Source organism: Elaeis guineensis, chromosome 16, assembly GCF_000442705.2.
Source record: "Elaeis guineensis isolate ETL-2024a chromosome 16, EG11, whole genome shotgun sequence".
Taxonomy (NCBI): Eukaryota; Viridiplantae; Streptophyta; class Magnoliopsida; order Arecales; family Arecaceae; genus Elaeis; species Elaeis guineensis.
The window spans coordinates 47,198,224-47,220,460 of NC_026008.2; the positions used below are offsets into that span (position 1 = coordinate 47,198,224).

General features: G+C 51.5%; 1 protein-coding gene across 4 annotated transcripts; it reads right to left on the reverse strand.

Annotated features, from left to right (window-relative positions):
• Positions 1 to 223: 223 nt before the first annotated feature.
• LOC105033423 (protein FAR1-RELATED SEQUENCE 11) lies at positions 224 to 15,309 on the reverse strand. Of its 4 annotated transcripts, none has more exons than XM_073249898.1 (5): positions 15,048 to 15,309; positions 14,752 to 14,772; positions 2,135 to 3,189; positions 1,558 to 2,001; positions 224 to 1,469 (listed from the first exon to the last, which is right to left on the reverse strand). In XM_073249898.1, exons 3-5 carry the CDS (start codon positions 3,146 to 3,148, stop codon positions 765 to 767), a joined length of 2,163 nt encoding a protein of 720 aa, XP_073105999.1. In that variant the 5' UTR covers positions 3,149 to 3,189; positions 14,752 to 14,772; positions 15,048 to 15,309; the 3' UTR covers positions 224 to 764. The 4 variants fall into 4 exon arrangements, with proteins under 4 accessions (XP_073105999.1, XP_073105997.1, XP_010906525.1 ...); XM_073249896.1 differs by having other exon boundaries at positions 14,752 to 14,781; XM_010908223.4 differs by lacking the exon at positions 14,752 to 14,772.
• Between the last annotated feature and the right edge of the window lie 6,928 nt (positions 15,310 to 22,237).

Here is a 22,237-nt window from a genome sequence, read left to right on the forward strand (position 1 = left end):
TTTGATTTTGGACATGGCCATTTATGTTTAATGATTAGAATATTTCATGTCACCATATGCTGGTCGATGTGATCAGAAGTTATTCGATTTGCTGTATCGTCTTGATCTTTACTTACATTTTCCCCTTGAATTATATGATGTATTATATAAACTAAAGCTCCTCACTACTTGGCTTGGGAGTGGTTGAGTTCTCACCTCCCCTCTCCTACAACGCACTGCCAGGTGTGGTTAACCGGGGCATGAATCACATAAGATTTGATAACAGAATGTTCGAGTGGAGCCCATGAATTTTGTGGCATTAGTAACTTGAGCAGGGTCAAGAAGGTAGAGAATAACAAGACCAGAGCTAGTGTAGACATATAGTTTCAGGTGCTTGCTGCTGTCGCCCTCGCAAGGTGCTGGAGTGTTGTTAATTAAACACTTGTAAACAGAGATGGCTCTCTCACATGAACCATCCAGTTTAGAACTTTTCCCCTAGCATATAAGCAATAGACAAGACCCCGGAAGCAGATTTGTGCTTAAAGCTCCTCCCAGCGTGCATGATGTAGACGAGTTTCTTTGAGAGGGTTGTACCATGCTCGGCAAAATTATTTCTGGTTTGGCAACTTGAACCATTGCATGAACTTGCAGTAGCACATCTGCATCTTGGTACCAAAAAAGCACCTCCCTTTTTCTTTTCTTCTCTTGCCTCTCCTTTCTTTACCATTGATGCAGACACTTGATTCCTCTTTCTGCTGTAACATAACCTCTTTCACCCGACCACCCTATGAAGATGCCTGTGTTTCCTTTATCACTTTGACAATCCCTCTAATTTTCCGGGGCCTTCCTCTAGTGACTGAACGTGCAGGAACAACATCCACTGTAGCATCGAATGATGAGCTTGGCTCCAAGTCTGAAGCAGCTTCATCTGTAGCTGGCATGTCCCTCACATGATTAAGAAGCCGGCTCAAATGCCACTGAACATAATCGAAACGATCTTTTGTTATTGATGATTCCTGAATGATGATAGAAGCAAGGGACCTCAGTGCTTGGGAGCGATACTTATAGCCACTACTTTTTGGAAACAATGAGCTTTCACGACGCCAGCGATGCAGCAGATATTTCTCCGGAATAAGAAAACAATTCTTCAATGACAACACCCGAAGAGTATGCTTGCATAATATTCCAGTGCACTCAAATCCTCTGCAAGTGCAACAGATGTCTTCATTCGATGCGATGCAGCTTACTATGTGCCCTCCATCTGACTTCAAGTGGTGTCGAACAAGATAATTCTCTCTTGACGTTTCAAAAACTGCAAATTGTGTTGACAACATGATTTCCTTCTGAAACATCTCAAAAGCATAATGTGTAAGAATGGTTGATGCATGTTCTTCGATGGGCAAGCATGTTCTAATCTTGATATTCTGTCGGCTTTGTTGTGTTGTTGCCTCTTCTCCTGCCTGATTTTGGAAATCAACTGCAACACCCACCTGCATGAAGTATTAAACCACACATAGATAATTGGACAAGAACGTCAAATTGCAAATGCAAAATAATAGTTCGGAAATAGTGGATTACCTGCTCTACGATATCCTTGAGACGAGTTTGTGAGTTTAAGAATCCTCTGAAAAAAGACCTAATTGACATTGAATGACCAGTCGTCAATAATCCACCAAAAAACCAATTTCGCAAGTATGGAACTGCCCAATAGGACCGATGAGAAAAGAGTAGGGCTGCATGCTTATCCGAGCCAAGTCCAAATTCAACAACCATCTGATTCCATTGATGCTCAAATTCCTCCTCAGTATCCAGATCATGTATTCTATAAAACTCAGACTTAAACTTCTCATATTGTGGACCCAGTGAGGCAGAAAACCAACTAGGTAGCTTGGACATTAAATGCCATATGGAAAATGCATGCTTTGTGCTCGGTAACTCAACTGAAATAGCATCTTTCAGCCCCATATGAAAATCCGTTAATATTGTTTGTGGGAATTTCTTATCCATAAGCCGGAGAAATGCCTAAATAAACGGAAAATCAGAGTATCAGGAGGTGTACAAAAGATTATAGGGTCTTGCGAAACAAACATCAATAACTTCTCGCACAAAAGAAAAGCAACATGTATAATGAGGGAGCAAAGCATGACAGACAAACCTGCAAGGCCCATTTGTATGAATCTGGCTTTTCGTCTAGCAGGACAACACAACAAAAGAATATGGTATGCCCATGGTTATCCACACCAAACCATACCCCGGCAGGCCTATCATATGAATGTAGACGATAAGTTGTGTCAAAAAACACCACATCTCCAAACAATTTGTATGCACGAACTGATCCTGCATATGACCAAGCAAGATGCTCGAGCTTATTACTTTCGTACAATGTAAACTCATAACGGAAGTCAGGGTTCTTCTCTTTCATAGCCTTGCAAGCCTTAAGAAGTTCTGATCCTTCACTTTCTGGATTAATGCTCATAGAGGCCTGAAGGAAATTTTTCAAATCCTTCTCTGTAAATGTCAGCTCACCTGGCCTCACTCCTTTTTCCATTTCCAGAGCCCTCATTATAAGATTGACATTGCATCCACCCTTTGCTAGAGCCAAGATACGCTCACGGTCAACTGCTGATATATAACGGTAACCAGGGAAATATTGTGCATCATTGCTATCCAACAATTCATGGTTATGCACATTACTAAAATTGACAACAACCCATCGAGTTATGCCTGCTGAGATGTTCTTCTTTATCACCATTTGAGCATCACATTTGCACCGTGATGGTTTCTTCTTTCTCTGGCGTTTTGCTTCTCCTGATTTTATGGGCAGAGGAGGGCCAGCACGATGGCAAACAAGTTCTCGCTTGTATACTCCCAATGGATGCTCTGGATTTCCCTTGGAGCGCTCTCGCCTGACCAGGAAACCATTATTCCGTGCAAAGTTCGTATAATACTCTAGGGCCTCATCATCACTTTGGAATGACTGTCCAACATATGGAGATGCAACAATCTTGTTCACACCTAAAGAAGTTTGGGGTGTTCCAAGTGAAAGGTTAGGCTCCGTCAGATGCATTGGTTCCACTAATTCATCTTCCTCATAACTTTCAGCATCGAGATAACATTGATCATCCCCACATGGGCATTGCTGCTTGTGACTCCAGTGGGCTTTCATCATCTTCCACTTAACAATGTAATTTTACCAACTAGTGATAACTTCTGAAGTTAAAACACGGACAAAACACAAACATGTTAATTTGAGGAAGGGATCAAGAAGAATGGAGAAATGACATGCTAACAATCGCACATGAATGTCGGTGCTGCACTAAATGTAAAATTTTAAATCTATCACCAGTCACAAAATACGGAACAAATTCATGTTTTCATGATCATTCTTGTTGCGGCCAATCGCCTCGTCGCCCGATCGCCGGGAAGCGTGCACCTGCAAAAAGAAGTCCGCACTGACCGGAGGCGGCTCCGGCGGGGACCCTCCGAGGTCAAGTCAGAGAGGTGACTGGGCAACAGTGAAATATAGACGGAGAGCTCGAGAGAGAGAGAGAGAGAGAGGGAGGAGCGAGCCTGCGTTTTTGGGAGAGACGGAGCGGATCGATCCCTTGCACTGTTGCCTTTCCCGGTATATATAGTGGAGCTAGGTATGGCGCCGTCATTAATGGCGCGGACAAGTGAGGAACTGTCAACTCACTGTAGGCTGTCAGAGCCGCCGTGAAAAACGTCATGTCGCCGTGTGGCCGTCTAATCACCAGGGTTGACCCGGCTCTCGGCGGGACAATGCCCCTAGGTAACTGTGCCGCGTGTCCGTGTCAGAGCTGACGACGTCTGGCGGCTGTACGGTGGTTGGAGGAGCCGACCGACCTAAAGTCGGTAGCCAGCCGAGTGGTGTCGGGCCCCTCCATCGGTCGGCGAGCTTCATGTAAGTCGGCCATATAACCTCGAGGTTCAATCGGTCGGGATGGATACGCCCGACATACCCCCAGTCGGCGATGGGCCGTTGGACGGCCGGTGGTTAGCCGCTGATGGCATCCGTCAGTCGGTCGCCCCGACCGACGATCGGTCAGTCTGTCGGCCAGTCGGAGTCGTCCAACGGAGGCGGTCAGGCCGTCAGCCGGTCGGGCGGTCGGGCCCTCCGGCAGTCGGTCGGGCCCTCCGGTCGGTCGGTCGGGCCCTCCAGCAGTCGGTCGGCGGGTATCCCCCAACAGTTGCCCCCCTCCACTCCTAAGTCGGGTGGTGAGCTGGCCGAGGCTTCCATTCGGGCAGCAATCCCGGACGACTGGGAGTGGATTTGTCGCACATGTAGATCCGACCGTACTGTCGGATGATCCGATGTCAGACGCCTCATGAATGCCTAGCGATCCGGACGTCCAGTCGATTTCAGAAGTCACGTCGGCGTCAGGTGTCAGACGCCACGTCTTGTCGTCGTCAGTCGTTACGTCGGTGTCAGAAGATCGGGCGCCGGACGATACGGCGTCAGTCGATCGGATATTCGGCGCCGATCGCGGGAGAGAGGGCCGCTGTCAGGCGTCCCATCGGGAACGCGAACCGGCGCGGGCGCGTGAATGCAGGACTGCGCCCCGCATGCCGCGTGTCAAGGTGGTTGGCCGGCGCCCCCTCCGGCATTTAATGCGGGCGGTGCGGCCGTCCCGGGGCGGGGCGCGCCGAATCCTCCGCCAATCGGTGGGCGCCACGCGTCGCGCATCTGCAGGTCTTCGGTCGGCGCGGAAGGATCTCGGCCGTCGGTCGGCCCTATATATATAGGACCCCCGGACCCTGACCCACATTTGCAACATTTCGCTGGGGAAACTCTGTCCGGGCGATTTTTCAGTCGTCGCGGGCAGAGTTCTTCTTCGCTTGCGGAGGGTCCATCCGGTTCGTGGTCCCTCCTTCTCCTTCTTCCTTCCTTTCTTCTCTTTCTTCTCTTTCGGTCCCTGCATAATGACAGGAAACCGACCCAGGGAGCTCGGTCGGGGAACCCGACCGACGACTCCCGATCGGCTCCGGAAGATGAGGCCTCCTCGCTTTCGGGGCCGAACGTCGATCAGCTTCGGGAGCACTATCGCATCCCGGAGCAGTTTCGGCTCTCCGCTCAGGGGCCGGCGGTCGGGTCAACAACCCTCCGCCTGGCGATCTGGCGCTGTACGTTGAAGACCTTCGCGCGGGTCTTCGACTTCCGATTCCGGAGTTCGTCCGGAATCTACTTGATTATTACGGACTCTGTCCGGCGCAACTGGCGCCGAACTCTGTTCGTTTAATCATTTCTTTCGCGCTGTTGTGTCAGCTCTTGCCGACCAACCCCCGTGTTTCGCTCTTCCGGGCCTTCTTTGTGCTCCGACCCCACCCTAAAGCCCGAGGGTGGTGGCTCTTCAACCCCCGGAAGGGTCTCGCTTTCATAACTGGTCTTCCGTCGTCCATTCATGGATGGAAGAACCAGTTTTTCTTTGTTTCCTCCTCTTCTTCTTGGGGCTTTCCTTCTCGTTGGGGTATACCCCGAACAGAGGCCAACGACAACAGTCGGGTGGATGCGGACGACCGGAGGACTTCCACCGACTGAAGGACATGTCGGTACCGAAGCAGAGGGAGCTTGTTACCGAACAAGCTCTCTATGACGCCGGCTTAAGTCTGGTCCCCCGAATAGGTATCGCCCGATCCTCCGGCTTTTCTTTTTGTTCATCTTTTGGTCGGTTTTGGTCCAGCCTTTAACTCTCTTGTCGGTATTGCAGGGACACCACCGAGGATGAGGCCGACGGATGCCGAGATTCGGCAGTTCGCCAAGAGGAAGAGGCCAGCATCGGGGGCCGGCCCTTCGCGTCCTGCAAAGAAGCCAACCCCAGTCCCGCCGATCGTCGAGTCGTCGGCAACCGACCAGTCGGAGCCGGTCATAGCTCTGGCGGCTCCGACGGTCCAAGTCGAGGAGAGGCCGACTGAGGAGGCGGCCGAAGGAGTATCGGTGTCTTCGCCTATGCGGGTGGAGCCGGATGACGTTCGGGAAACCGAACATCGTCCGGCGGCGTCCGTTGGCGCAACGGGAGGCGCCGGGTCAAACTCCAGCGTCCCGTCGCTGCCAGTCCCGTCGGTCGGGGCAACGGATCGGGGGAAGTCCCCGATGGAGCCCACGGAAGAGGATAGGTCGGGGGGCCGGTCGATGCCTCCAAGCGCCTACTACCCCGAGGGTGCGTCGGCGTTGGCCGACCACGATCTTGCGAGGAGGTTGTGCCAAGGAATCCTCCTCCCAACCGACGTGGGGTTGCTGCGAACTCGGCAGGTGACCGAGATGCTGTCTCGGTTCTACCCGGCGATGGTCGAGGTAAGCTTCGGGTCCTCTCTTCCTTAGAAATTTTCCTTAGGAATTTTTGTTTATCATGCGATTCTGACGAAGCTTCCTTCCGCCGGCAGCTGATCTTCACAATGTCTGAACTGAGGCCGGATACCGAAGGTTCGGCAACGCTCGGGCAGCCTTCAAGGAAAAGTCGGCGGCGGCCGAGGCTGAGAGGGCAATGCTGGCCGACCAACTTCAGCAATCGGCCGACCGGGAGGCCAAGTTGGTCGACGAGGTCTCCCGGCTTGGGTCCGAACTCCGGTCGGCCCAAAAGGAGGCCAAGCACAAAGGTCGGGCCGTACGCCGCCTTCGCCGTGAACGGGATGGTGCCACCGCCGAACTCCAAGGTGAACGCGAGCAACTTCGGGCTGGCCTGGAGAAACTTGCGGAAGCCGAAGAGGAGTTGTCCATCGCCCAGGTCGACGCCGAAATGGCTAAGGCCGAGGCGGAGTCGACGAGGCAGGAGCTTGCCCGTGCTGAGGAGGAGGCAAGGTCGGCGAGGGAGTCGGCCGATCGGGCGGTGGAGGACTTCCGGGCCTCCGACCGATACCGGGAGGAGATGCTCGAGTCGGGCTTCGCCTCATACCGGGTCGGGTTCGAGGATGGTCGGGACGCCGTCCATGCCTTGTACCCGGAGGTGGACGTCAGCCGCGTCGTCCCGCCGTTCGCCGAGGAAGGAGCCGAAGAGGAAGGAGCCGAAGAAGAAGCCGACCAGCCGTCGGGAGGCGTCATCCTAGCGGAGGAAGCTGTCCCGGAGCAGGTGCCGACCGAAGCTCCTTTGCCAACTGAAGCCCACTCTTTGCCGACTGAAGGACATCCTTCTGCCGTTGACCCAGTGCTGCTCACGGTCGAGACGCCGATCATCCCCGATCCTCCGTTGGTTGAAGAGATCGACTAGGACGAATGATCGGCCCAGCCGACCGTCCTCCCTCTTTGTTTCTTTTTGAAAATACATGTAATCGGGCTTCGACCCGACTTTGTAATTTCCTTTCATCAATGAATGAAATCTTCTTCTTTTCCTTCTTGTTTGTAATGCCGACCATTGCTGCGATGCGGAACCTTAGTCACTAACTTAAGCAAGTCGCCAACTTACGTAAGTCGATAGGACTTCGGGTAGTCGAAGTTGTCAGTCGGGTCCATCTGTTGAGTCGGGAGCCGACCGAACCTGGTAAAGGTTAGGGAGTCGGACTTCCGTAGATGCGTTTAGTCGGTCATTTGCGTCGCAATGTCGGGGAACAATAGTAAGTCGGGTCCCCACTCTCCTGCGTCGGGTCCTGTATCCTCCGACAGACGGTAGCAAGCCGAATGTCGTTCAGCCGGCCGAAAATCGATCGGCAAGTAGTGGGTGCGACTAAGGTCGCGTCGTGTGATAGACGGTGGTAAGCCGAATATCCCTCGACCGGCCGTAGCCTGGTCGGAAGTCGCGACAATGGTCGCGTGGGCTTTTAGCCTTTCTTCGGTCAAGGCCCGATCGGCCTGTCGGCCGATGGATTCTACCCGAAAATTCGACCGTAGAAGGAGTATGAACTCCCGTCGCAACAGCTGCATCGGCCTTTGGGCGGATGTGTTGCCTAAAGTCGAAGGAGTGTAACTCCCGTTCATAAGAGTCCGTCGGCCCTTGTGAAGGTCCGACGAAACGTCGAAGGAGTGTTGACTCCCGTCATTGTAGATGCATCGGTCCGTGTAAGGGCCCGGTGCATCGTCGGTGCCAGGTCCACGTCGATACGTCGGGGCTGAGCGCCGATTGCTAGTCGAAGAGTTAGAACTCCGATTTTTCAAACTGAACTTGTATTCCGACAATGGAGTTACAAAATTCACTGATAATACAGCTTCAAATTGTCGGCGTTCCAAGTTCGGGGAATGGGTTTCCCCTCAAGGGTCTCCAGCCGATAGGCTCTCGGCCCGAAGGTGTCTGCAACCTTGTAGGGTCCTTCCCAGTTGGGAGCCAGCTTCCCTTGATCCAAGGGCTTCGACACTTCTGCCTTCCTCAAGACTAGGTCGCCAGGCCTGAAGAGCTTTGGTCTGACCTTGGCGTTGTAGTACCGGGCGACCCTCTGTCGGTACGAGGCCATTCGAATTTGAGCCTCGTCTCGCAGCTCGGGGAGGAGGTCTAGGTCGACCCTCCGACTCTCGGAGTTGTCTGGCTCTTGGTACTGCTCGACCCTTGAAGAGGGTAGGCCGATCTCGAGCGGGATCATCGCCTCCGTCCCGTAGGCCAAGCTGAACGGCGACTCCCCGGTCGGGACGCGGGGGGTCGTTCGGTAAGCCCACAGAACGGAGCCCAGCTCGTCGACCCAGAGACCTTTGGCTTCGTTCAGTCGGGTCTTGAGTCCATGGAGCAAGGTTCGGTTGGTCACCTCAACCTCACCGTTGGACTGTGGGTGCCCGACTGAAGTTAGTCGGTGGCGGATGTGGAACCTGGCGCAGAAGTCTCTGAAGTCTTGGTTGTCGAATTGCCGTCCGTTATCGGTGATGATGGTGTGTGGCAATCCGAACCTGAAGATGACGGACTTTTGGATGAAGTCCTCCATCTTCCGCTCGGTGATCTGCGCCAAGGGTTTGGCTTCGACCCACTTTGTGAAGTAGTCGATGGCGACAACGATGAACTTCCTCTGGCCCGACGCCGGTGGGAATGGGCCGAGAATATCGACTCCCCACTGAGCGAAGGGCCACGGAGCGATAATGGGAGCGATTTGGCTGGCCGGTTGGTGCTGAATATTGGCATACTTTTGGCATGGCTCGCACCTTCGGACCAACTCTGCCGCATCCTTCTTCATGGTTGGCCAGTAGTAGCCTTGTCGCAAGACCTTGAAGGCTAAGGACTTGCCCCCCAAGTGATTCCCACAAATTCCTTCGTGAACCTCTCGGAGAGTGTAGTCGGCGTCGGATGGCCCCAAGCACCTGAGCAAAGGGAGGGAGAACGACCTTTTGTAGAGTCGGCCGTCCATGATCACATATTGCAACGCCGACCATCGGAGTCGCTTGGCCTCCGCGGAATCTTCGAGACTGGTCCCGTCGGTCAGGTACTGGACGATCGGATCCATCCAACTTGGTTCGGACGTTAGCTGCTGCACCTCTTCGACCCGATCGATGCTCGGCTGCTGGAGATTTTCGACGAACGTCCGGCCCAAAGAGTCATAGGCCGACGTTGCCAATCTGGAGAGAGCATCGGCGCGGGCATTCTCCGTCCTGGAGATGTGGGAGATCTCGAAATACTCGAGGCGTGCCACGAGGTCCTTCACCTTCTGAAGATACTTGACCATGGTCGGATCTCGCGCCTCGAAGTCGCCCTTGACCTGCCCCACGATCAGCTGAGAGTCGGAGAATGCCCGGAGGCTGTCGATGCCCAGCTCCTTCGCCATCCTCAAGCCCGCGAGGAGTGCCTCGTATTCGGCTTGATTGTTGGAGGCCTTGAAGTCGAACCGGAGGGCGTATTCGGCGACTACCCCATCCGAATTCGTGAGCAGGAGCCCGGCCCCGCTTCCCTGAGCGTTGGAGGCTCCGTCGATGTGGAGTACCCAGGTGGAGATCGGGTCTGGCTCAGAGACCAAATCTCGTCCCGGGCCTTCAGCTCCCGACCCTAGATCGGTCGTCGGGCATTCGGCGATGAAGTCGGCCAGGACCTGGGCCTTCAAGGCAGGCCTTGGCCGGTACTGAATGTCGAACTCGCTAAGCTTCATCACCCACTTAGCGAGTCGTCCGGATGTGTCGGGTCGGCGCAGTATGGCCCTCAGGGGCCAGTTGGTGAGTACCACGATGGCGTGGGCCTGAAAGTATGGTCGAAGCCGTTGCGCGGAGACGGTCAGGGCGAAAATCATCTTTTCAGTCTCCGAGTATCTGGCTTCGGCACCGTGGAGCACTTTGCTGGTGTAGTAGACGGGCTGATGAGTCCGGCACTCGTTTTCCCGAACAAGCACCGAACTGATCGCCTCGGAAGATGTGGCCAAGTAGAGATACAAGGTTTCCCCGACTTGCGGCTTTACGAGCAGCGGCGGGGAAGCCAAGTATCTTTTCAGGTCTTCGAAGGCCTGTTCGCACTCATCCGACCAAGAGAAGCCATTCGCCTGACGCAGAGTCTTGAAGAACGGGAGGCACCTTTCAGCTGACCGGGAAATGAATCGGCTAAGAGCGACGATTCTTCCGTTCAGCTGTTGGACCTCCTTCTTGGTGTTCGGATGACGCATGTCGAGGATTGCCTTTATCTTCTCAGGGTTGGCCTCGATCCCTCTCTGAGAAACGAGGAATCCGAGGAACTTCCCTGAGGTCACCCCGAAAGCACATTTGGTCGGGTTGAGCTTCATTCGGTGTCGTCGAAGGGTGCAGAAGGTCTCCTCGAGATCCTGAACATGGTCCGGGATCTGCGTGCTCTTTACCAGCATATCGTCCACGTACACTTCCATGTTACGCCCGATCTGGTCTTTAAAGACCTTATTGACGAGTCGCTGGTAGGTGGCACCGGCGTTCTTCAATCCAAAGGGCATCACCCGATAACAGTAGAGGCCCTTGGGAGTTACGAACGCGGTGTGCTCCTCGTCTTCAGGCGCCATCCGGATCTGGTTGTACCCGACGAAGGCATCCATGAAGCTGAGCAGTCGAAATCCGGACGTCGCATCCACCAGCTGGTCGATCTTCGGAAGTGGGAAGCTATCCTTCGGGCAGGCTCGGTTGAGGTCGGTATAGTCGATGCAGATCCTCCACTTCCCGTTGGCTTTCTTGACCATGACGATATTGGCGAGCCAGTCGGGATACGTAGATTCCCGAATGAAGCCCGCTTCGAGTAGCTTGTCCACTTCTTCGTCGATGGCCTTCTGCCTTTCTGGGGCGAAGGACCTTTTCTTCTGCCTCACCGACTTCATCGTCGGGTCGATGTTGAGTCGGTGAGTAATTGTTTCTGGAGGGATGCCCGACATATCTGCTGCTGACCAAGCGAATATGTCGGCATTGGCCATCAGCAGCTCCGCCAGTCGATGACGTTCGGTGTCGGGCAATTGAGACCCGACCCAAACTTTTCTGTCGGGATTTTCTCCAATCGGGATTGCCTCGAGCTGCTCGGCGGGCGAACCCCATTCTTCCTCCTCCCTTTGGTCCAGTTTGTCGATTGTCAGAGGATCCTTCGTCCCGTCGCTTTGAGCGGAGATTTGGAAGCATCGGCGAGCGAGCTGTTGATCTCCGCGCATCTCCCCGACTCCGTTCTTGGTCGGGAATCGAACAAGGAGATGGTACGTCGAGACGATCGCCTTGAGGGCGTTCAATCCGGGTCGTCCGAGTATGGCGTTGTAGGCCGAAGGAACTTGGGCGACCGCGAAAGAGAGGGAGACCGTGCTTTGCCGTGGTTCGGTGCCGACCGTCACGGGCAGGATAATTTCTCCCTCTGTCGTGACGGTGTCTCCGGCAAAGCCGATCAGGGGCACAGGGATCCTCCTAAGTCGGTCAGTTGACAGTCGCATTCGGGAGAAGGTCGAGTAAAACAAAACATTTGTCGAACTTCCATTATCAACAAAAATTCGTTTTACATCATAATTGGCTATTGTCGCCGACACAACAACAGCATCGTCGTGGGGAGTCTGGATGCCCCGAACGTCGTCTTCTGTGAAGGTGATTACGTCGTCCGGGCGTGGCCTTTTCGTCGGCTCCCCCCTGCTGACGTCCCCGGTCCCAGCCGCTTGGAGATCATGCTGATGACTCCGGCCGTCGGCTGGTTAGTCGGCGCCTCTTCAGTCGGCTGGGGGCGTCGTTCGGCAATCGGTTGGGTCGGCGGACCCTTCCGGAATTTGCCGAGATACCCCCGGCGGATGAGATTTTCGATCTCGTCCTTCAACTGGATGCACCGCTCGGTGTCGTGGCCGTGGCTCCGATGGAACCGGCAGTACTTCCGATGGTCGAGACCCTTTGCCTTCAGAGGCGGAGGCCGTCGCAGGTATTCTTCTCCCTCGATCTCCATCAGGATCTGCGCACGGGGAGCGGAGAGAGGAGTGTAGGAGTCATACCTGGGACGCACCGGCCTCGGAGTCTGCAGACGGGGCGATTTTTGGATCTGTCGGGGTGGAGAAAGCCGACTATCGGTCGGGGGCCGGCTTGGTTCGGCGGGCTCCCGACCTTTTCTCCGCTTCTCCTTCGGGCCTCTGGGCTCGGCCAAGCGTCGGTCGGACGCTCCTTCGTCCGCGCGCATATACTTGTATGCGCGCTCCAGTAGCTCGGCATACGTTCGGGGGAGGGTCTTGTCCAGAGAATAGGTAAATCGGGACGACCTCAGGCCCCGCTTCATGGCTGAAACAGCCATGTCTTCGTTGAGGTCCCGGACCTCGAGCGTGGCCGCATTGAATCGCGCCACGAAGTGTCGGAGCGTCTCGTTTTCTCCCTGCTTGAGGGAGAAAAGGCTGTCCGACGTTCGCGGCGGCTTCCGGCTGGTGCTGAAATGGGCCACGAACGAGTGCTCGAGCTGCGCAAAGGAATGGATACTGCCCGATCGAAGACCGGAGTACCAAGCCCTGGCAGCCTTGCGGAGCATAGCGGGGAAGCCGATGCAGAAAAGAGCGTCGGTTGCCCCTTGAATCGTCATGAGAGCTTTGTAGCTCTCGAGGTGGTCGACTGGGTCGGTGGAGCCGTCGTATGGCTCCACGTGCGGCATCTTGAACCGACTGGGGATCGGTTCGTCGAGGATGAGTCGGGAGAGAGGTTGGGCGGTCTGGAAGTCGACGTCGTTTGAAGACTTCTGGCCGTCCATCTGCAACTGAGCGAGTCGGCGGTCGATTTCCTCGAACCGGCGCTCGTAGTCGTCCGCTCGTCGATGCTGGGAGACCCCAGGAGTGGAGTCTCCGGAAGATTCTGAGAGAGAGGCCGACGGCGTGCGCGGCCGTTTCTCCTTCCTTGCCCGTTCCAACGGGGAAGGGGAGGGCCGCTGGGACCGTCGGTCGTCGCGCCATGGTCGTCCCTCCTCTTCTCGGTGGGAGCGCTTTTGGGGGCGCTCGCATGGAGGCGACAGGGATCGGCGCGGTCGTCGGCGGCTGCTCCTGGAAGGCATAGGTCGGGCCGCCGGTTGCTGCTGGAGGCTTTTGACTGCGTCGGTCAGTACGGTCATCTGCCGTACGATGGCCGCAATCTGCGCCTCCGTGGTCACTGCAGGGCGCGGAGAGCTAGGCTCCGCCGCCGGTGGTGGCGGGGAGGCCTCTTCCCGGCGGGAAGAGCGCCTTGCCGACCCAGTGATTCTCGATCGTTGAGCTCTTGTCTTTGTCATGCTGTCCCCTTCCTGGCGCGCCAATCTGTTGCGGCCAATCACCTCGTCGCCCGATCGCCGGGAAGCGTGCACCTGCAAAAAGAAGTCCGCACTGACCGGAGGCGGCTCCGGCGGGGACCCTCCGACGGTCAAGTCAGAGAGGTGACTGGGCAACAGTGAAATATAGACGGAGAGCTCGAGAAAGAGAGAGAGAGAGAGGGAGGAGCGAGCCTGCGTTTTTGGGAGAGACGGAGCGGATCGATCCCTTGCACTGTTGCCTTTCCCGGTATATATAGTGGAGCTAGGTATGGCGCCGTCATTAATGGCGCGGACAAGTGAGGAACTGTCAACTCACTGTAGGCTGTCAGAGCCGCCGTGAAAAACGTCATGTCGCCGTGTGGCCGTCTAATCACCAGGGTTGACCCGGCTCTCGGCGGGACAATGCCCCTAGGTAACTGTGCCGCGTGTCCGTGTCAGAGCTGACGACGTCTGGCGGCTGTACGGTGGTTGGAGGAGCCGACCGACCTAAAGTCGGTAGCCAGCCGAGTGGTGTCGGACCCCTCCATCGGTCGGCGAGCTTCATGTAAGTCGGCCATATAACCTCGAGGTTCAGTCGGTCGGGATGGATACGCCCGACATACCCCCAGTCGGCGATGGGCCGTTGGACGGCCGGTGGTTAGCCGCTGATGGCATCCGTCAGTCGGTCGCCCCGACCGACGATCGGTCGGTCTGTCGGCCAGTCGGAGTCGTCCAACGGAGGCGGTCAGGCCGTCAGCCGGTCGGGCGGTCGGGCCCTCCGGCAGTCGGTCGGGCCCTCCGGTCGGTCGGGCCCTCCGGCAGTCGGTCGGCGGGTATCCCCCAACAATTCTCATTTATTTTACCTTCGTAATCTACCACTATACAGTAAAGAAAGAACACAATGAACAAAAATGACGAGAATAAGGACCTGAGGCATTTGAGATGCAGTAAAAAATGCATGAAATTGCTAGAAATAAATAATCAAGATGAACCTGGTGAAGTTTTCGTCAGAAAACAGATAAACTTGGTGATTTCCCAAGATTCATACCGGAACATAATCCGAAATTCATAAAAAAGTAAAATGGGAGCACAACAAATTGACTTGTTATATCCAGGAAACTTCGATGCCGATTCAGAAATCATCCCCAAAATCAACTGAAAGAGACTAATTTTTGTAATTTCCACGATGCGAGCTTCCCGTCTCTACCGGAAAATTTACCTGTTGAACAGCTCGGCCGATCTGAATCGGCTGTCGAAGACGAATCAGAGCAATATAAGAATCAATATACCTACCTCGGATTAAGAAAGCCATTATCAGGCATAAAAGAATCAGCTTTTTTATTTTTTTTCTGTTCGCGACAAAGATAAGTAAAAATCCACGAAATAGTATATATACAATCATCCAAGGCGGCGGAATCATCAGACGTTAAGAACGCATCTCACTGAACTAAGCAAAGAAGCAGCAAAGACGAAACACTGGCTAATTGAGGAAGGGCGAAAGAGAGAAAAGGATACCGAAGAAGAGGTCGTAGACGCCCGTTCCCATGGTGATGATGGTGATGTTGTAGGGTAAGGGATGGATCTCTTCAAGTTAACCTTCCTCCGCTTCTCCGCTCTGATTCCGATTCTTCCTCTCTTATCGATCGAAGGCGAATGGGATTGCGAATGGAGAGAGCGAAGAATGATATTTTAGGTACAAAGAAGGGGAATACGATCCAAGGAACGAAATGGGAGAAGGGAGTGCTTTGGATTTCTTTCTTTGTTGGTCGGGAGAGAGACAAGAGAACCGATCAGGTGGAGTAGGGCTGCGCCCGTTCTAATGGGCCCTTGGGGCTTGCTCATGGTGGCCGTACCTACAGTTGAGAGTTAGCCCATGGGTCCTCAGACATTATCTATCATGCTCGGATGGGCCCTGATCATATTTATATGTTTAATAACTTTTTTTTGAAAAAAAAAAGCAACAACTATTTCCATCGATATGGATGAGGTGTTGGAGCGGATTCCTCAACTCAATGTCTCGAGGACCAGGTTCGATCCTAACTTTCTCGCTCAAAAGATTGCCTGACTATGTACAGGCTTCAGTATACGTAAGTTTATGTCAGATAGTCATGTCAGTCTGTTTCTCTCATTTCTGATTTGTTATTTTTTATGATAAAAAATTAATTAATTAATTATCAACCAACTATAATAAAGTGGACAATACTAGATAGATCAGGATTCTATTAATAAGCTATGTCGTGAGATGGAGAGATCTTCATTGTGTCACTTATGCAAGAATTATATTAGGATAGTTGATCACTGGAATTGGCTGTGCAAAAGAAGTAATTAATATAGGTAAGTCCTATCTAAAAGATGTCAGAGTTGCCAAGACAAGAAAAAATTATCTAAAAAATGATATATAATATAAGAAGAGGAATACGGCTTGTTGATGGTCTATACATGCCCCTCTTTTATTACAATATATAAAATAACTATCTATAATATAATTTTTTCCTGCTCTATTTTTTTATTTTTTTTATATTAATTGTTCTATAAATTTCAAGTTCTCTCGGTCAAGACATGAAAAACAATGTGGGCACTTCTCTCATCTTCACCCTCCTGAGTTCTCAACTGTTGGGTAATGAACCTATACTTTGGAGCAGCACAGATCTCTCAATGCCCGCAGGTACGAAAAACTTCCTGAAGCTAAGCATGCACGCAGAGGTAAGGGAGCACATAGTACTGGCGGGCCAAGCCATGATACTTGATCCACAGGCCCTTCGGGTGGGTCACGCCTGAATGGATTCGGCTGGCCGACCGCATAGCTTTAAATATGGGCCACGATCTGTTAAGTACCAAGAACTAGAAGATATATGTGATCAGTTTTGCGCCGGATGCTTGATTTTTCCGTCTCCGATCGCTCATGCTCAACGTTATCTAGTTTATTCTTCCAACAGGTTGAGCTCGATGTAAAATAGTGGAACTCGTATCGTCTCTGGCGCAGCCCGCCCAGCGGTGCACCTTTCTTATAAGTTTGTTTCGAAAACTTAATTTTTTTTAAAAAAAAGGCCAATAAAATTAGATGTCTATAGATGAGCTAAATTGGATGATACTGTAGCTAATGATATGAAAACTATCTTTTGGATTGCTTCGTCAATATTCCTTCAGGTCTTTTTTTGCCATATTTATTTTCTGATTTATATGGATATATTTTTATTAGATTGAATTAATAAATTCAGACTCATCAGAAAAATAAAATAAAATAAAATTGAAAATAAATAATCATTGATCATTTTTATAGGATTTTGCAATGATGCTATTGGATCCTCCAAGTTATTTATAGGTTGCAAAATTGATTTTCCAAGAATTAGCCGTAGGATGCATCTTTGTGTAGAATATTGAGAAACAATTCCTCATTTAGTCAATATGGAGCAATAATAATAATAGATTGATTGATAGATAGATAGATAGATAGATAGATATAAAATATCTCATAGTAAGGAAAATAAAAAAATATATATATATTTTTATTAAAAAATAATAAAAAAGACTAGCTAAGATAATATTAGGCAGTTGCATCCGAGAATGAAATGCTTGTATTTTCTCGGAAGCTAATGTTCCAGTGGATCATGTCAGCTACCCTCCGTGAAGCACAAGAAATTTTGAAATATGACAATCTGGCCACTATGGTCGTTCAAGCCAATTACCCTACCTGGAGCAGAAGATAATTTGGGATTTGACAATCCCCACCATCTAAAGATAATTCCTGCCATCCCACGTAAATTAGGAGAGGAAAAAATGGGTAGTGCTGGAAGGTTCCCATACATTTGCATCACAATAATTCTCGAATGCATAAAAGAGAACGACGGCTCCTATCCATCGTCATCCAAGGTATCCCAGGCTAGCTACTCATTCATTGTGGTAGTTGCAACCACACCTCCACCGGCACCAGATATATTATTAAATATGCTTCTTCTTTTTTTTTCTTTTATACTTCGACCGACCTTTTAATTAAAGACAGACACCCACCAACAGCACCTACTAGTGGGAAGAAGAAAAAATATGATCCCTCCAGAGACTTAATATGATAACATCCTGAGCCCGCATTAAAAAGTTGGGTGGCATGCAGGCCGGTAGACCTTGGGGCACAACCTGTGTGCGTTTATCATCCCACGTGATCACAATCGCAAAAATCTGAAACCAGATTAAAATTAGGTGTAAACCGGGTTGGTTTTATTCGTGCCCACCGTCCAAATTAAATATACGTACGGAGAAATTTATTTTTCTGCGAGGCAGATGGATGCATGCATGAAACTGCGATGAACAAAATACAAAGAATACTACCGCATGCCTTCTTGGCTTGCATTTTTACATATGCATTCAAGGGCGTACCATAGCCCTGTCGCAGGGGTCATCGATCGATAGGTCCGTACCATATAGAGTTAATCGGACTTAAAGTTCACCTCAAGCGAGAAGCCGTGCCGGGGTTGTTTGTTTAACTCGCAGTAGAAAGCTATGGATGCCTGACACATGGCCATACCTCCGTACGTAATTACCGCTGGCTTGCTAGTTTGCCATGAAGTTAAATCCAAGATCCCATGCCATGCATGAGTCCATGGCTTCCCGCATGTAAAAGATCGCTTCCGCGTTTAAGCCAGCCATTCATTTTGGCACTATCGTATCTTAGGAAGTGATGGTACTGGTGGAGCCCAGCGTGGTCAGGCTAGCTATAATCATAGTAAAAGGAGAGGAAGAAAGAAAAGACGGGGAGGAAACACCAAGTATTAAAACCTCCCGCAGCTGCTCACTTTGTTGTGGTACTGGTGGGTGGGCAGAGAATGATGCATTCGCTGGCCCTGTTTGCTTTCTTTCTACGACCCTTCCAATTATGCAATTTAAGCCTTGGCCAACCCCAGCCGGGATACGCCCACAAATCCTTCCTGACGTCCAAGTGGAGATTGCTGCCGTCCCACTTGGTTTACGCTCCACAGAAAAGCTTTAAAAAGAAAAGGTTAGGTCATTTTTATGAGAAAGTTGTCCTCCTCGTCGCATGAATGCATGCAAAATTTTATGTTGGATGGATGTCTGATCAAAATATCATCTTTTAAATTTTTTTTGATATCACATGATATAGTAAAAAAAAATAAAATAAAATAAAAATAATTAAAATACGTGGATCAGTCACAAAAAAATTTACTTCCACGAAACATGCAAACTTCACTATAAAAAAAAAAATTTACAAGAGAAGATTTCATCCTCAACTTTCGTACAACCAATTTTTCCCTCACAGAAAGTTCTCCATCACAAAAGCTCTCTTTCTAAGAATACCTCCTAAACCCCTGAAGTGACCGGCGTCCGCTGTCCAAAAACCTCCTGTTCCTTCTCTCTCAGCGTCACGCGGCTCTCTCTCTTCTCGGATCTCTGATCTTCGCACCGCACGGAAAAACACGCCACACACACAGCTTTCTTTGTTGAGCATGAGGCTTTTTTAAAAGCCTTAAATCAAGTTAGATCACGATTAGAACTCCTAATCAGACTTAAATCAAGTCCAGAAAACCTCTCAAGCCGTTGGATCAACACTGCAACGTCCCAGAACCATCCGATCGCAATCGGCCCATAAAATAGTGCTGTGGACCGTGCGAAACACGTGGAAAATGCCCACGTGGTCCACGCACTGGGCTGTGGACCATTCAGTCCATGGTGGACCGAAGTACAGGCCCCAGGCACAGCACCTGAGCCTGGGCCGGCCTGTGCGCGCAGGCCTAGGCCGCGCCCGCACCAGGTGCCTGGGCCAGGCCATGCCCCACGCACGTGCCTGGGTCGGGCCGCACGCCCCGTGCCAGGCTGCACCCTACGCGCCTGGCCCGCGCGCTGGGCGGCATTCCACCTCCTGCTGCCACGTCGCTGCCGGCCCGCCGCCGGCCGCTAGCGGTCCTCCGTCGCCTCAGGTTCCGTACAAGCTTTAAAAGCACATATCTCGGCCATCCGGACTCCGTTTAAGGTGATCTTAGTTTCGTTGGACTCTATTTTTCGTCGTGAACCTCGCTGTAGGCTTAATGTGGACCGAATCTTGAGGCATCAAATTCTAACAATCTCCACCTCGACTCGATATTCGACCTCCTCCTAACTCCGAGAGCTTCTGGATCTCCTCACCCTCATATCCTGGGGCAATCGCCTGCTGATCATGGATAGGCAATCATGAGAGTCGAGCCCGGCAGTTCGATCCTATCTCCGTCGTATGCTGTGCTCCTCTTGATCTGAGACCTACTCGGGACATCATCTTGCGGCAATAGGAATTTCACCTTACGACATCGCCTTTCATCCTCCCGAATCTCCTGTCTCGTGCCTGATTTATCTCCACCTGAAGCTCCACCTTGCTCAGAGCTCCCCCTGGCTCCCCAAGCTCTACCTCACACTGGGCTCTCTGCCAGGTAATAATGTTCTCTGCTTCCCTTCTTTCCCTCCAGCACAATCTTATCGCCGCATAGCACCCTCAGGATTCCTCCACCAGCTACCATCCTGTAGCTTCTCGAATCCAGTCTGCTCAGTGAAATAAGATTCCATCTGAAATCGGGTATGTATCGGACCTCTCCCAATCTTCTCATTGCACCATCATGTGTCCTCTAGCTGACCGTTCTGATGCCTCTAATCGCACAGCTCAATCCATCTGACAGATATACAATGCCCTCACTATTCTCTAGGGAGTCAAACTATTCTTCTCTGCAACATACATGATAGGGGCATGTAGAATCTAATATCCACTGCTTGGAAGAAATAGATACCTCGTCAGATATCTCCAAGACATCTCCATCTGAATCGCTGTCGGCCGTCATTACAGCAGCCACCGTCTAATTTTTAAATTGAGGACAATCTCTGGCTAGATGTCCCAACTCCTCATATCGGTAACATCTGGTTTTGCTCAAGTCCCTCCTGAACTTGGACTGCCCTTGTCGCGATCTCCTGTCACTCCATCTACCGCTTCCTGCTCCTCCAAAAGCCACCAAAACTGAGCTACCGCCATGTGAGCTCGAAGCCGGGTTCTCCCTCCTGAAAACCTCGCTCTGGAGTATCACCGCAGTGACCTCGTCCATTTTGATGATGCTCTTTCCCACTAGAAGAGCAGTCACTAAGAACTCATACGAAGGGGGAAGCTACTCCAGCAAAATCAGTGTCCTGATCTTCTACTCAACATTCTCGCCAACGCTGAGGAGGTCAGTGAGGATCTTCTGGAAGTGGCTTAGATGCTCCAGAGGAAAATAGTGTTGGTGAGAGATTTCGCCATATACAACTCCTCAAGCTTCGATCACAGCACCGTCGGAAAAGTCTCATTCAACACATAGATCACCACCTCATCCGTTAGGACATGCAGATGGTACTCACCATTTGCATTTGTAGCCGTTTTCAATCCCGCACCTCCATGGTGGTTGGCTTCTCCTCGCACAAGAGAGCATCGATCAACTTTTGTTGGATGAGTACGTCTTTCACCCTTGCTTACCACAAGGAGAAATTGCTCTTTCTATCAAACTTGTTGATCTCCATCTTGATTGTTTTTGTCTTCAGCTTTATTCACCACCGCTGCAATCTGCATCCTTATACCTCCTCACTTTGATACCACTTGTTGGGTGGATGTCTGGCCAGGATACCATCTCTCAAGATCTTTTTGGTACCGCACGATGCAGCAGGAAGAAAGAAAAAATAAAATAAAAACAATCAAAATACGTGGATCAGCCATAAAAGGGCTCGTCTCCACGGAGCATGTAAACTTCACTATAAAAAAAAAATTACAAGAGGAGATCTCATCCTTAATCCTCGTACATCTAATTTTTTTCTCACAGAAAGTTCTCCTTCACAAAAGCTCTTTCTCTAGGAAGACCCCTTGAACCCCTGAAGTGATCGGCATCTGCTGTCCAAGAGCCTCTTACTTCTTCTCTCTTAGCGTCACGCGGCTCTCTCTCTCTTCCCAGATCTCTGGTCTTCACGTCGCATGGGAAAACATGCCATACACACAGCTTTCTCTGTTGAGCATCAGGCCTTTTAAAGGCCATAAATCAAGTTAGATCACGATTAAGACTCCTAATTAGACTTAAATCAAGTCCAGAAAATCTCCCAAGCTGTTGGATCAACACCGCAACATCCCAAAGCCATTCGATTGTGACCGATCCACGGAATAGTATCGTGGACCGCACGAAACGCATGAAAAATGCCCACACGATCTACGCACTGGGCCGTGGACCATCCGGTCCACGATGGATCGGGGTATAGGCCCCAGGCGCGACGCCTGGGCCTGGGCCGCACCTGTGCAAGGCGCCTGGGCTCAGGCCGCACCCCGCGCGTGGGCCGCGCCCTGCATGCTGCCGTGCGCTGGGCGGCGTCTCGCCTCCTGCAGGCGCGCCGCCGCCGCTCCGCATGCCCGCCGCCGGCCACCGACGGTCCTCCATCACCTTGGGTTCCGTGCAAGCTTCAAAAGCACGTATTTCGGCCATTCGGACTTCATTTGAAGTGATCTTGATCTCGTTGGACTTCGTTTTTCGTCGCGAACCTCATTGTGGACTCAATATGGACTAAATCTCGAGGTGTCAAATCTTAATAATTTAGAGAGAGTATATGATATGCTTTATAATTCGCTCGCTAGTATGGTCCTGATAGTTAAAGATTTCATTAGGTTAGAAAAGGAACCATTCTTGAAAAGGACGGGATTAGCCTCCTTTCGTAGGGTCGAGCTTTAT